Source organism: Bacillus rossius, chromosome 1 (genome assembly GCF_032445375.1).
Source record: "Bacillus rossius redtenbacheri isolate Brsri chromosome 1, Brsri_v3, whole genome shotgun sequence".
Taxonomy (NCBI): Eukaryota; Metazoa; Arthropoda; class Insecta; order Phasmatodea; family Bacillidae; genus Bacillus; species Bacillus rossius.
This window is the reverse complement of record NC_086330.1, coordinates 266597669-266610455: the sequence shown is the minus strand read 5'-3', so window position 1 is coordinate 266610455 and position 12787 is coordinate 266597669. Positions and strand designations below refer to the sequence as shown.

The 12787-nt window shown below is 32.2% G+C and overlaps 1 protein-coding gene across 1 annotated transcript in view; it reads right to left on the bottom strand.

Annotated features, from left to right (window-relative positions):
- The window catches only part of LOC134527575 (uncharacterized), a 30141-nt gene extending 18555 nt beyond the window's left edge, over positions 1-11586 (bottom strand). Inside the window, exon 1 of the mRNA XM_063360376.1 lies at positions 10998-11586. Coding sequence (XP_063216446.1) covers positions 10998-11212 — 215 coding nt within the window. The 5' untranslated portion in view covers positions 11213-11586. The remainder of the gene's footprint in view (positions 1-10997) is intronic.
- Positions 11587-12787: the final 1201 nt, after the last annotated feature.

Here is a 12787-nt window from a genome sequence, read left to right as displayed (position 1 = left end):
TTCGTTCTGCATCTTCATTTAATTTTCGTCTCAATTTTTGTTTTGAAACTCTCCACTTATCCGTTTCTTTATTCATATCTGCAATAATAAAACACAAATTATTTAATTTTAACCTTCTAACCATCCAATTTGTTTTAAATAATTCATAAATAGTGTACATAATACATGCAATTTGTATTTATACACTGGAACAGATTCTTTGTATGAATAATTATCTTTTGTGGCACCTGCAACAATTTGAAAGGACGGGTGTAACAATTTTCTATCAATTATTTCTGTATTTCAGAAACTGAATAAGTTTATCTTACTTGCAGGCAAATTAATAAGCAACCTAACCTCACTTATAAAGAACTTACACTACATGTTCAATTTCATAATGCATAATAAAGTAAACTTCAGATTACTTTCATGGACAAGTGTGACAATTGGAAATGATAACACTTCACAATGCTCTAATTATTGATATAACATTACCTGCTTTCAGCATTCAGCACAAATATGTGGAAGAACACTTCTTCTTTACAAAACACTAACCACTTCACAAGACTGTAGAAAAGGAGGGAAAAAGCAAGGCTGCCAACTTTTGCCCATTTTTATTCAGGTGGTCAACATACACACAGCTGATAGTTTCCTTAAGAAAATAAACATATACAAAATTACCAATGCTGCTAAAATTTTTTGTATGTAAAATACAAATACTTAAGACTTATGTTCTGTAGTATATAAAAAAAAATGTTCAAATTTACAAAATAGTACTTAGGCTCATTTTAGCATGGAATGGCTGTTTGGTCACTCTTCCATTCTGAGTCAAATCATTATTCTTGATAAGTAACTCTTCCCTAATATGTTACTTGCATTTTATCGTTTTTCTTGACGATTTAATCAAAGCCTTGTTAAGTATTTTTTTTAAATTGTGCACATTTTTTTATACAATCATTTCCAAACCCAGGATTATTCTAAATAAGGTGTGACATTTAAAATTTTATGCTCTTTTCGGAAATGACTACTTAGCTGAAAAAAATTATTATTTTGCAATTATTACCAAAACATGGAAAAAATATTAAATTTTCCATTTGAGGGAGCAACATGCCCAGGCACAACCATTAAAACAACATTAAAACCAAACTAACTAGGTAAGTAGATGAACTAACTTTACTTGATATTAAAATTTGTGTTTAAAATAAGTGTAATTTTCAGGGCACGATGGTATTGTCTTGTGTTTGATTAGTTTACAGTTACTTTTTGTTTTGTTTTAAAATAAACTCGCACAGTTATGTTATTTAATCAATAGCAAATACTCTGTGATGTTTCAGATAAAAAAACAAAGACGAAACTTCATCTAAGGCTTATGCAGTGCTAAAGCCTTAAACCTATACAGTTTCTTTTAAGCCTTTAAGACCATGGTGTTACAAAATGAATCAACAACTTTAGAAAAAAATAAGCAGAGGAAGATGAAATACTAAATCAATTCCAAACTGCACCATCCGAAATTACAGAGAAAGCCGAGGTTGAAAAGAAGATTGATATATTGGAAAAACTGAAGTAAAATAAGACAGAATTGAAAAGGCAGTTGATGCTAAAGAGGACAGAATAGCAAGGAAAAAATTTTGTTAGAGGAAATCATTAAAAATGTAAAGGAAAAACAATGTAGACAAAACAATGAGGCCTATAACTAAATATCATAATCCACAAGGATTTAATCTTCAGATTAAACTGATTAAGATAGAGACTATTAGGGTAACTCTTCAAATTCAGATGATTATACTGATTATATAAATAATTCAGAATCTAATGTTGGTGGGACTCTAATAAGTGCAAACCCAAGTATCCAACACGAGGAAGAGCCAAAAAAATTAAGGAAAAAGAGATGATTAAAAAAATATCTGGAAGAAAAAAATTGTCAAGTAACTATTTTATTCCGGTCATGCTTACACTTCTTGCTCTAAGATTAAAAAAAAGTTTGGAAAAAATAACTTTAGTGTGATCTTAATGGTGAAAAGTGCAGACTAAAATGTAGCCTGAAAGTTACAGAAGATGAGTGACAAAACATACTAGATGAGTATTGGGCCTTGTGTAATATTTTGTCAAGTACGTGGTGGACTATAACTCTGCTTTACAGTTACAGAGAAAAAGGAAGTCACTGAAAAGAAAACCATTTTTACCATCTAATAAATTGCCTGAGAACTTAACGTGAGTAAATTTTTTCATTGGCAGTTTAAGTGTAAATAGTTGTCCAATATTAACTATTATCAAGAAAATCATGATCTTACAAGACCCACACTCTCTTAAGCTTTAAGAGGGAAGCACAGGTACCGTTTAAAAATTCCCGACCCCATTAAAGACGGAATTAGGTCACACATCAATCTGTTCTAAGAATAGAAAAGAAAGCCACTATTACTGTGAATTAATTGAAGGGGTAAGTCCCTGTCACAAATCCAGAGAGAGCATCACATGTGCTACAGTATCTCGAAACTCTGCGACATAAATCAAAAGACTCTGATATATGCAAACTAACGCAATTATTTTTCAGGTAAATGCTGTGGACAACATAAGAACAGATTTGTTATATCCATGTAATTATATGAGTATACAAGTTTGATTTAATAAAATCAATTACTCATAACTAATATCTCTTAACATAACATATTGAAAATGAAGGGGACAATGCTATTATATAATTGCAACACACAAAATTTTCACCAAACTCTGGACCAAATTATACGAACAGCCAAAATAAATGGCCCTCCCTGTAAGAACAAAAATGAAGCATGATAGTTTTTACATTAATGATCTCTTAACCTACTTAGGAAACAACATAAACATTAATAAGAAAACATTATCAAATTCAGAGATATTACAATCATTAAAGCGGAAATGATAAACCCTTTGGCACTTTTAAATAAACTATCACCTGGTAATAAAGAACGAGTTAATTTGGATGAAACAACTTAAATAAAAAATAATGCAAAAAGTGAGACTTCATAGTTCTCTGATAACACACCGCTCCTACCACACATAACGTGGACATACACAACTAAAACTAACTAGAATGTACAAAGTCAACGTGGGAATAAGTGAGAGAAAAAAAATTATTTTACCAAAGTTTATAAGTATGAGATACAAGATATGTAGTTAAAAATAAATTTATTTTGTATAAATGTGACTAATGTGCTTCTTGCAATATAACAGCTACTACTATCAAGTCTTTAATGATGTTTAAAACATTTTTGTAACATAAAAGTGACTTTTTATTAATTTTTTGCAACCTAGCAGATACTCTTATTTCTTTTTAACATGTGTAACATCTTAGCTCTCTGTATATGGCATTTGGTTGTAGTAATTTTGTGAATGTAATGGAAGTCAAAGAACTGAAATATTAAATAAACCACGGTGCTGCCATCTGTGCCAAAGTTTACAAAGCCAACGGTAAACATAATAGTATTTAACTGTTTAGTGAATTTTAACAGGATAGGAAGCATTTTAATAAAATTCCTTGTCAAAAATCAGGTCCAAAGCCGGGGTTTAGTATTTTTTTAAGTCTTTCACTTTTATCGGAGCCATTACATTATAAAGTTTAAAATTTTGATTTGTTAATCAAATGATTCAGTAGTCTTTGTAGCTGCTTCAGCAACAAATTATGGCAGTAGGTGCGGGAACTACATGTGATTGGCGTCCAGAAATGTAGTTGAAAACACAATATGCATATATTTATCATGCTCGGCATTACCATAAAGAAATCTATGTTAAATTTTGTATCAAGAGTTTTGTATTATAAGTGTATTTTCAAAACGAGAACACATGAATTTGCTGGATACCAAGGTTAGATGCTACACATTACTGGTATTTTTTTACTTGAATTTCCGACAGGAATACGAATGTCTTTAATATTGGTTGGGTGTCACTTCAACTAGGGATTCGACACCGCTACAGAGTTGAAGTAAATGTATTTTAAAAGAGCAGACTTTTCTCGTGGTCATTATGTACGATGCGCCCAGTTAACATTTGCTGTGATGACGTAATGAGCATTGGTAGGGAGCGTCAAATTGAAGTCAGTGAGAGCTGTAACTCCAAAAGTAATCAACCGATTTGTGTGATTTAAACTTTAAGTTGCTCGTGAGTGAGCACTAAGTGGTGCTAGTTGAGTGGAATAACTATAAAGTTACTAACTTTGATTTTGGAGCCATTAATTGCAAAATGCCTAAGCAAAAACCGGTTATATTGGAGAAAAGAAAAAAAGAGAAATAGTCCAAGCAGAAGTGCAGTATATTTCGAATGAGGCAAAAAGTAGCCGAGATAAATGAGCCAGCTGGGCAAAACAAGCCCCTGAATGAGGTGCCAAATTTGTTCTCAAGCAAGACTCAGGGATCTACCTAGCCAGAAGTGACTGTGACTGTAGAAAATTATTTGGTAATGGATGTGGATATGCTCTGTAATGATACTGATGTTGATATGGAGTCAGTTCAGCCAGTGCATCTGAACGATGGGCCGAGTTTTGTAGTGGTTTGTTGTTGCAATTCTTTTGTCAGCCACCAAACTCTCAAGAAAGAGACCCGTGAGGCAATGGAATAAAGGCTGATAGATTTAGTCCGCAGCAAATACTAAAAAATAAATCTTACAGTCTTCAAGGTCACGTTTCACAGTTTTGCAGACACTCAGAAACATTATATTGTTTATAAACCATAAGTAAGAAGTTCATTGAATTTACGTCGTCAAAAATTAAAGCAACATTAAATTTGTTAAATTATTTTATTTATTTCACATACAACATTCCCGTTCAGCGTGATGGTAATTCATGAAACAAATCCCTGGTGGCTGTAGTCCAAAATACAGCCTACTCAGAATTTTATTTTCGTACCTCATGAAATCACACAAATTATTAATTTTATTGTATCTGAAGAAAAAATCACAACCTTATAATTTATTTAGTTTTTTTTTTAAATATAATATGTAAGTTTTATTCGTATTACCTTGAACATCAAACAATTTTCTTTTTTCTTCTTCTTTCAAATGCAATGTTAAACATTTGCACCTTAAACTGATGAAAATTTTTTAATGCTCTTATATAAAATTAGTTTATTTTGTCACTTTTTCTTGTGCAAGAGCAATATTAATCAAAATGCTGCCAAGTATGATTCAAAAGGCCTAAAGAAAAATTATTGAGGCTTAACATATTTCAATTAACTTCATGATTAGTGTCCTTAATGGTGATGTCACTCAAAACAGGCAAAATGGCTTATTAGAAGTCATGGATGGAAATGAATGACTACTATCCAAGTTTCTTTGCATCCAAACTACTGTAGTCTACTTTCCTTCAGATAATCAAATGGATTATCAGCATAAAAATATGTGATCATCTATATTCTAGACCATCTTGTGTCTTTTTGTAGTAACCAAATTAATGAGGAAAATATAGATGTCTGCAAATAATTTTTTTATGTTCACCTTCACTTTTTTTCTTTTTCTTTCTTTTTTCTTCTTATCAGCCTGTGTTTGAACACAGCAACTAATCAAAAATAGGTACTCTATCTTTTATCAGCCACTTTTTCAGAATGGCTGCTCGGTCCCGCACACCATGTTAATTTTATTTTAATATTTTCATCCTTACTTTAAATTAAAGCTTTATTATTATTATTATTATTATATTATTTAAATATTTAAATTTGATACCTCCCTTGCATTTGTTGATCTGTCATAAACACTTTGAACAGATATTCACGTGTAAAAAGACACGCAAGTGATAATAACTAAGACGACTTAATGTCATTTTACATCCACTATATTACACGGACTAAATACATGTTGAAAATATTTGTGACAGAATGAAAAATGCAATGGAGGTATCAAATTAAAATAAAGTAACTAGTGTTTGAATCATAATGATGAAAAAAAAAAACCAATGTGGCGTGTGAGACGACCCTTAGTACGTTTAGTGAACTGGTAGACAGTTGCATATCATAGATGCTAAAAATAAACACAAGTCACGAGAGCAACATGGAAATATTGGTTTTCACAAGTGATGAAATGACATTGGAGGTAGTATACACAGCACAAATCATAAACTTTTGCTGTGTTTTTTGTGGTGGCCCTGTGGCTATTCATTCTCTACCCAAAACATTAAGGATAAACGTGCAAATATCAAGCTAACATATCATAGGAATTTTCTAAGGTGTTAGCATCCAACACTTGAATTGCTAACAACAATGCAAAAAAAAATTGGCCTACCATACATGGAATAAGAGGAAACATGAATGTATTTAATCTTGAGATGGCACTGGCATATTTCACACTCAGACATTATTTTTCTTTGTCACAGAAAAATGTTTATAAGATTATAATGAAATATGAGATGTTTAATCTTTGCACACGATTAAGTGTGAATATTGGTAGCACACTCAAGAAATGGTGGATGTAAGAACTTAAAAACTTCAGGATGATTTCAGCATTTTAATCTTGATAATCTTTGTATAGATTTGGATGATTGTGGCTTTGCAAAACAATTTAATTGCAAGAACTTTTGGAGCTAAATTTTATTTGTGCACGAAGATCCAGTACCCGTACAGTTCAAGCTATATTGTAATGGCTTTATGTAGAATTTTTTTGGCAAGATTCCAAAAAAAAAAAATTATTTTAAATGTTTACTCGGTAAATATGTAGTTGGGCGGTATTCGCGAAAAAAAATGTTAAAAATCCGAAAATACTTTTATTCTATGCTCTTTAACTTCCTCTTTTCATTAAAAGCGGCGGAGGTAAGGAATTCCAAATACTTTAGGAGATATCGAATTTTTAAATTTCATCATATGTAGTTAAGCGGTATTTGCGAAAAAAAATGTTAAAAATCCGAAAATACCTTTAGTAGATGCTCTTCAACTTCCTCTTTTCATTAAAAGCGGCGGAGATAAGAAATTCCAAATACTTTAGAATATCGAATTTTTAAATTTCATCACAATTATACCAGTGCATTATGTGGCATTCCGCATTGTTTCTTGTTTACGAGTATCTATTTTTTGATTGGATAATGACGTCACGTGATTGATCGTGATAGGCCAGAATTCAAATGAACCAATACGTAATTATTTAGTTAATTTATTGTTTTAAAACGGTGTTTAATTACCGCCTCCAACTTAGGCGAGTTTTTAATGTTTATAATTTTAAAGTCTTATTTTTTATTGTTGCGCAAGTAATAAGTAACAAAAAATTTAACGTGAGTTGTTACTGTTCATCCTTTGTCCTGGTTTGTTAGGTCAGGTCAGTTACATTATAAATACTTTAAAACTAAAGAACTATTGAAATAATTTCATATTATTTTTAATGTACGCTTAGTATCAAAGTATTTATAATGTAACTGACCTGACCTAATCGACCATTTTCATTAATTAGACATTCACAAACACACGGCAAAATAAAAAAATGGCGACGGTCGTATGATAAACACAGGTCTTGTAAGCAAAATAAGAACGGCGATATCTCCTAAAGTAGGTATTTGGAATTTCTTATCTACGCCGCTTTTAATGAAAAGAGGAGGTTGAAGAGCATCTAATAAAGGTATTTTCGGACTTTTAACATTTTTTTTCGCAAATACCGCTCAACTACATATGATGAAATTTAAAAATTCAATATCTCCTAAAGTATTTGGAATTTCTTACCTCCGCCGCTTTTAATGAAAAGAGGAAGTTGAAGAGCGTCTAATAAAGGTATTTTCGGATTTTTGACATTTTTTTTCGCAAATACCGCTCAACTACATATTTAACGTACATCAATTTTAAGACTGTGCTGTATTTAGCTACCAGAAAATTTGGTAAATCTGTATTGTACGGATCAGCGCCAAAAAAAATAGTACAAATATGAAATAACTTTCATTATATGCTATCTTACGTCCTCTTTTCAGAACCGCCTGCAGAGATTAAAAATTCCAATTACTTTTGGAGATATCGAATTTTTTAATATTCATTTTTTGGCGATTTTTTTTTTAAAAAAATTTTAAAAATCCGAAAATACCTTTATTCTGTGCTCTTTAACTTCCTCTTTTCATTAAACCCGGCGGAGATCAGAAATTCCAAATACTTTAGGAGATATGGAATTTTTTAATTTTCGTGATGTGCACTGATGCGGCGTTCAGCGGGAAGCCTACAATTCACACATCCTTCTGGACATACCCGAATACTCACGTTGGCCAGCCTTCTTTTCTTAAAATTAGCAAGAAGTAATTAAAAATACTTTAAAACACTGTGGATGGTTGGTTATATTAGGTAAGTATAGCTACATTAAAAAAACTGTAAAATCATTTTATGGTTGCTTAGCAAATAACTTTTTAATATGTAACTATCCAGCGCTAGGAAACCGTTTACATGATTTCACAGTATTTTTAATGTAGCTATCCTAACCAAATCAACAATCCACAACGTTTTGAAGTATTTATAATGTAGCTAACATAACCTAATTGACCATTAGTTTTCATGAGTTGCATATTTATTTACAATAAACAAAAAAAAAAAAACGAAGATGCACGATCGGGCGTTTGCCTCTCGTCTGTTGAAAGAAGGCTTGCCAACGTGAGTATTCGGGTATGTCCAGGATGAGTGAATCGTAGGCTTCCCGCGTTGCGTTCCACCATTGGGTAAATATGTAGTTGGGCGGTATTTGCGAAAAAAAATGTTAAAAATCCAAAAATACCTTTATTTTATGCTCTTCAGAGTCCTCTTTTCATTAAAAGTGGCGGAGGTAATAAATTCCTAATACTTTAGGAGATATCGAATTTTTAAATTTCATCATATGTAGTTGAGCGGTATTTGCGAAAAAAAATGTTGAAAATCCGAAAATACCTCTATTATATGCTCTTCAACTTCCTCTTTTCATTAAAAGCGGCGGAGATAAGAAATTCCAAATACTTTAGGAGAAATCGAATTTTTTTTAATTTTTCAATACAAGACCTGCGGAACCATTCGAGCGACGCCATTTTTGTTATTTTGCCGTGTGTTCGTGAATACGTGAATCGTCAATGCGTAATTAATAAAATGGTTGATTAGGTCAGGTCAGTTACATTATTAATACTTTCAAACTAAGCCGACATTAAAAATTTTGTGAATTAATTTTAATTATTCTTTAGTTTTAAATTATTTATAATGTAACTGACCTTACCTAACAAACCCGTAACAAAGGATGCACAGTAACAACTCACGTAAATTTTTTTTTGTTACTTATAACTTGCGCAAAAACACAAATAAGACTTTAAAATTAGAAACGTTAAAAACTCACCTAAATTGGAGGCGGTAATTAAACACTGTTTTAAACAACAAATGAACTAAATAATCACGTATTGGTTCGTTTGAATTCTGGCCTATCACGAACAATCACGCGACATCATTATCCAATAAAAAAAGTGGATACTCGTACCTCGTACGTAAACAAGAAACAATGTTAACCGCCACATCACGGCACTGGTATTGTGATGAAATTTAAAAATTCGATATCTCCAAAAGTATTTGGAATTTCTTATCTCCGCCGCTTTTAATGAAAAGAGGACGTTGAAGAGCATATAATAAAGGTATTTTCGGATTTTTAACATTTTTTTTTTCGCAAATACCGCTCAACTACATATGATGAAATTTAAAAATTCGATATCTCCTAAAGTATTTGGAATTTCTTACCTCCGCCACTTTTAATGAAAAGAGGACGTTGAAGGGCATAAAATAAAGTTATTTTCGGATTTTTAACATTTTTTTTCGCAAATACCGCCCAACTACATATTTACCCACCATTGTTGCTTGTTTACAAGTATGATTTTTTTTTTTTTCGCGACGTAGTTGAACGACTACATCACGTAAAAAGAAAATTACGTGAGTTCCTACTGTTCATCCTTTTTCCCGGTTTGTTAGGTCAGGTCAGCTACATTATAAATACTTTAAAAGTAAACAACCATTAAAATTAATTTTATTATTTTTAATGTCCATTCAGTTTCAAAGTATTTATACTGTAGCTGACCTGACCTAATCTACCTTTGTCCCGTTTTGTTAGGTCAGGTCAGTTACATTATAAATACTTAAAACTATACAAGTAAAATTAATTAATATTAGTTTTAATTTCCGTTTATTTTGAAATTTCTGTTATTTAGGCATTCACGCACACACGGCAAAATATAAAATGGCGTCTGTTGAATGATTACATAGGGCTTGTATTGCAAAATAAGAACGGCGATATCTCCAAAAGTAATTGGAATTTTTAATCTCCGCAGGCAGTTTTGAAAAGAGGACGTAAAAGAGCATATAATGAAAGTTATTTCATATTTGTACGATTTTTTTTGGCGCTAATCCGTACAAACAGATTTACCGAAAATTTTAACTGTTGTAAAACTTTTCCTAGTTACTGTAATTTTTTTGCATCTAAAATTAAGTTTGACAAAAGGTATGAACATCAGAAATTACCCTTCTGACTATCTGAATAATAAGCTATTTAGACAATTGGTTATGATGCTAAACAGTTCCTAAGTAGCACAAACATTACTGAACAATGGCATGGACAGATGGCAGTCAGCTGAAAAACAATCAATTGTCAAGAGAGAATAAGCACTTCACATCCCACAATCTGGCAGGTGACAGATAGAAAAATGTACGTATTGATTCCGGACTAATTCCATAGGTTACTAACATCCACATGGAAGAAAATGGGAGTTAAAAAAGAAGTAACAGCATGCCACAGTAAACCAGCCACTACTTATACCAGTTAAAGTAGTACATTAAATGGTGTTCAATATAGATGTATTAACGGTATAATTAATTTTACAATCACAAACTGAAGGAAATATGTTCTAAAGACCAACAGTTCAGAGAGTCAACTTCAATGCCATCTCAAGAGCTAAGAATTCTCTCATTAAAACCAACTGATTAAACAAATTCATTAATATAAAAAAATGGGGAAAAAAACACCATTCTCTAAATTTACACTCTCGCGCAAAATAAAGCTTTCACATGCACCCTAAGTTTCTAAAAAATTGTTCAACTTACTATTGAAAAAATATAGCCAAACACACTGCACTAGGATTTTTTAAGTCTCTCTTGACGTTTTCAAAATGTTCCAATTTTTCGGTCAAGTGGTCAATATTATGGTAGCTTCTTCCGTCCGCCTCATACTTTTCTGATAATTTCGCCCACCAATCATTTGATCTATCGGGCAAATTTGAGGTTACGGATTCCCAGGCTTCTAACACTTTACTCGTCATTTTAATAATACTTGATTAAATTGTTAATACCAAACAATACAATAATAAAAAAAATTGAAAACAAAGACTTATGTGAAAATTATTATCATACAAATAGTAAAGATATATCAAAGTTAAGCAATTTCATTTTAAAAATACAATATAATAGGACGCTTTTAAGTCGTGTCTGCAATGTTACTGCATTTATTACCTAGAATTTTTCATAAACCCACTAACAATTACTTATTTTAACGGCCTTTCTATATTCTCAAAAAATCAAGAAATTTTCACAATAAAAGTTAAAATTTAAACCAGTTAATTCCCATTTTACTGATACTCATAGAAAATTTTACTGAACTACTTGGTACAAGTCAAAGATTATCCACCGTACAAGTGATGCCAGGTCGGTCGTAACGTTACAAATTCCCGCATCTGATGACAAAAATTCCCTTATTTCCCTCATTGAAGTGTGAAAATTCTCTCTAAAATCCCTCTCACAGAGGTGCTAAAATTATGTACCGGTATCGCCGGACGCTGGTATAACACAAATAATTGTTATTGATAACTGTTAATATTATTTACAAGTTATAAATTCACCTTTTTCGTACATAAAAAATGAACAATCACTTAAATTGCATGAATAAGCTGAAGAAATAAACACGAAGATTAAATATTCACCTAATTAACATGAGGATCACAAGAAATAAATCTTGAAAGTCACAATTAACAGTATATTTCCTGTTTCCGAAATATTTATATGTCAGTAGTTCCAGGAGAAGACTCCTCGTCATTTTCATACAATTTTTTTTTGTTGTGAAGTTTGAGGTGTTCGTGCTACACCAAGACTGTTCCTTTTCTTAGTTTTAGTGTCGTTACAGTGCTGAATATTCTTTCAGCTTCAGCATTTGAGCGTGGAAATGTTAATGCCAATTTCGCAACATAACCAAGGTTAGGAAATATTTTCCGATTATTGAAGTCTGTTGTTTCAGCAATTTTGCACCACATTGTATCTACTGGCATTGTTAGCAATTCAGTTTTTTCTTTGTCATTAAAATAATGAGGTAGTTGTTGCAATTTTATGTTGAAAGCAGTCAAATCAACTGAATTTTTGTATAATTCTACAAGATTTACGACATTTAGTACAAGATCCCTCCCACTATAATGTAAAGATACTGACGACTCAAGTGTCTCACCGGCTCCTTCAGGCCGTTATGCCTCGTCAGCGGCCTCTCTTGCTTTAGTAGTGCAGTGATAGTGTTTTGATCAGGGACGCACCCGTGTGCGCCCTGGACCGCCCACGAACGGCCACGTATTTTATATCATGTTGTGTATTGTAATGTGTTATTCATTTGTATTTGTATTTGTATTTTTATGTATGTAATGTTATTTCAGTGCTTGTGTAGCATGTAGAACCGAAACCTGGCCCGCCGCGAGTCGCGTTTCTCCCACGCCGGCCCGCTTCCCCTTCCCCTACTCTGCAGCTCGCGCGTAGCGGTACACGCGGGCGGGCGGAGTAGAGGTGGGTTGTTACAGTAATTTTCGGTATCTGTTCCAACCTGTTACTGATACAGTAATGTACTAGTTACAAGTATCTGA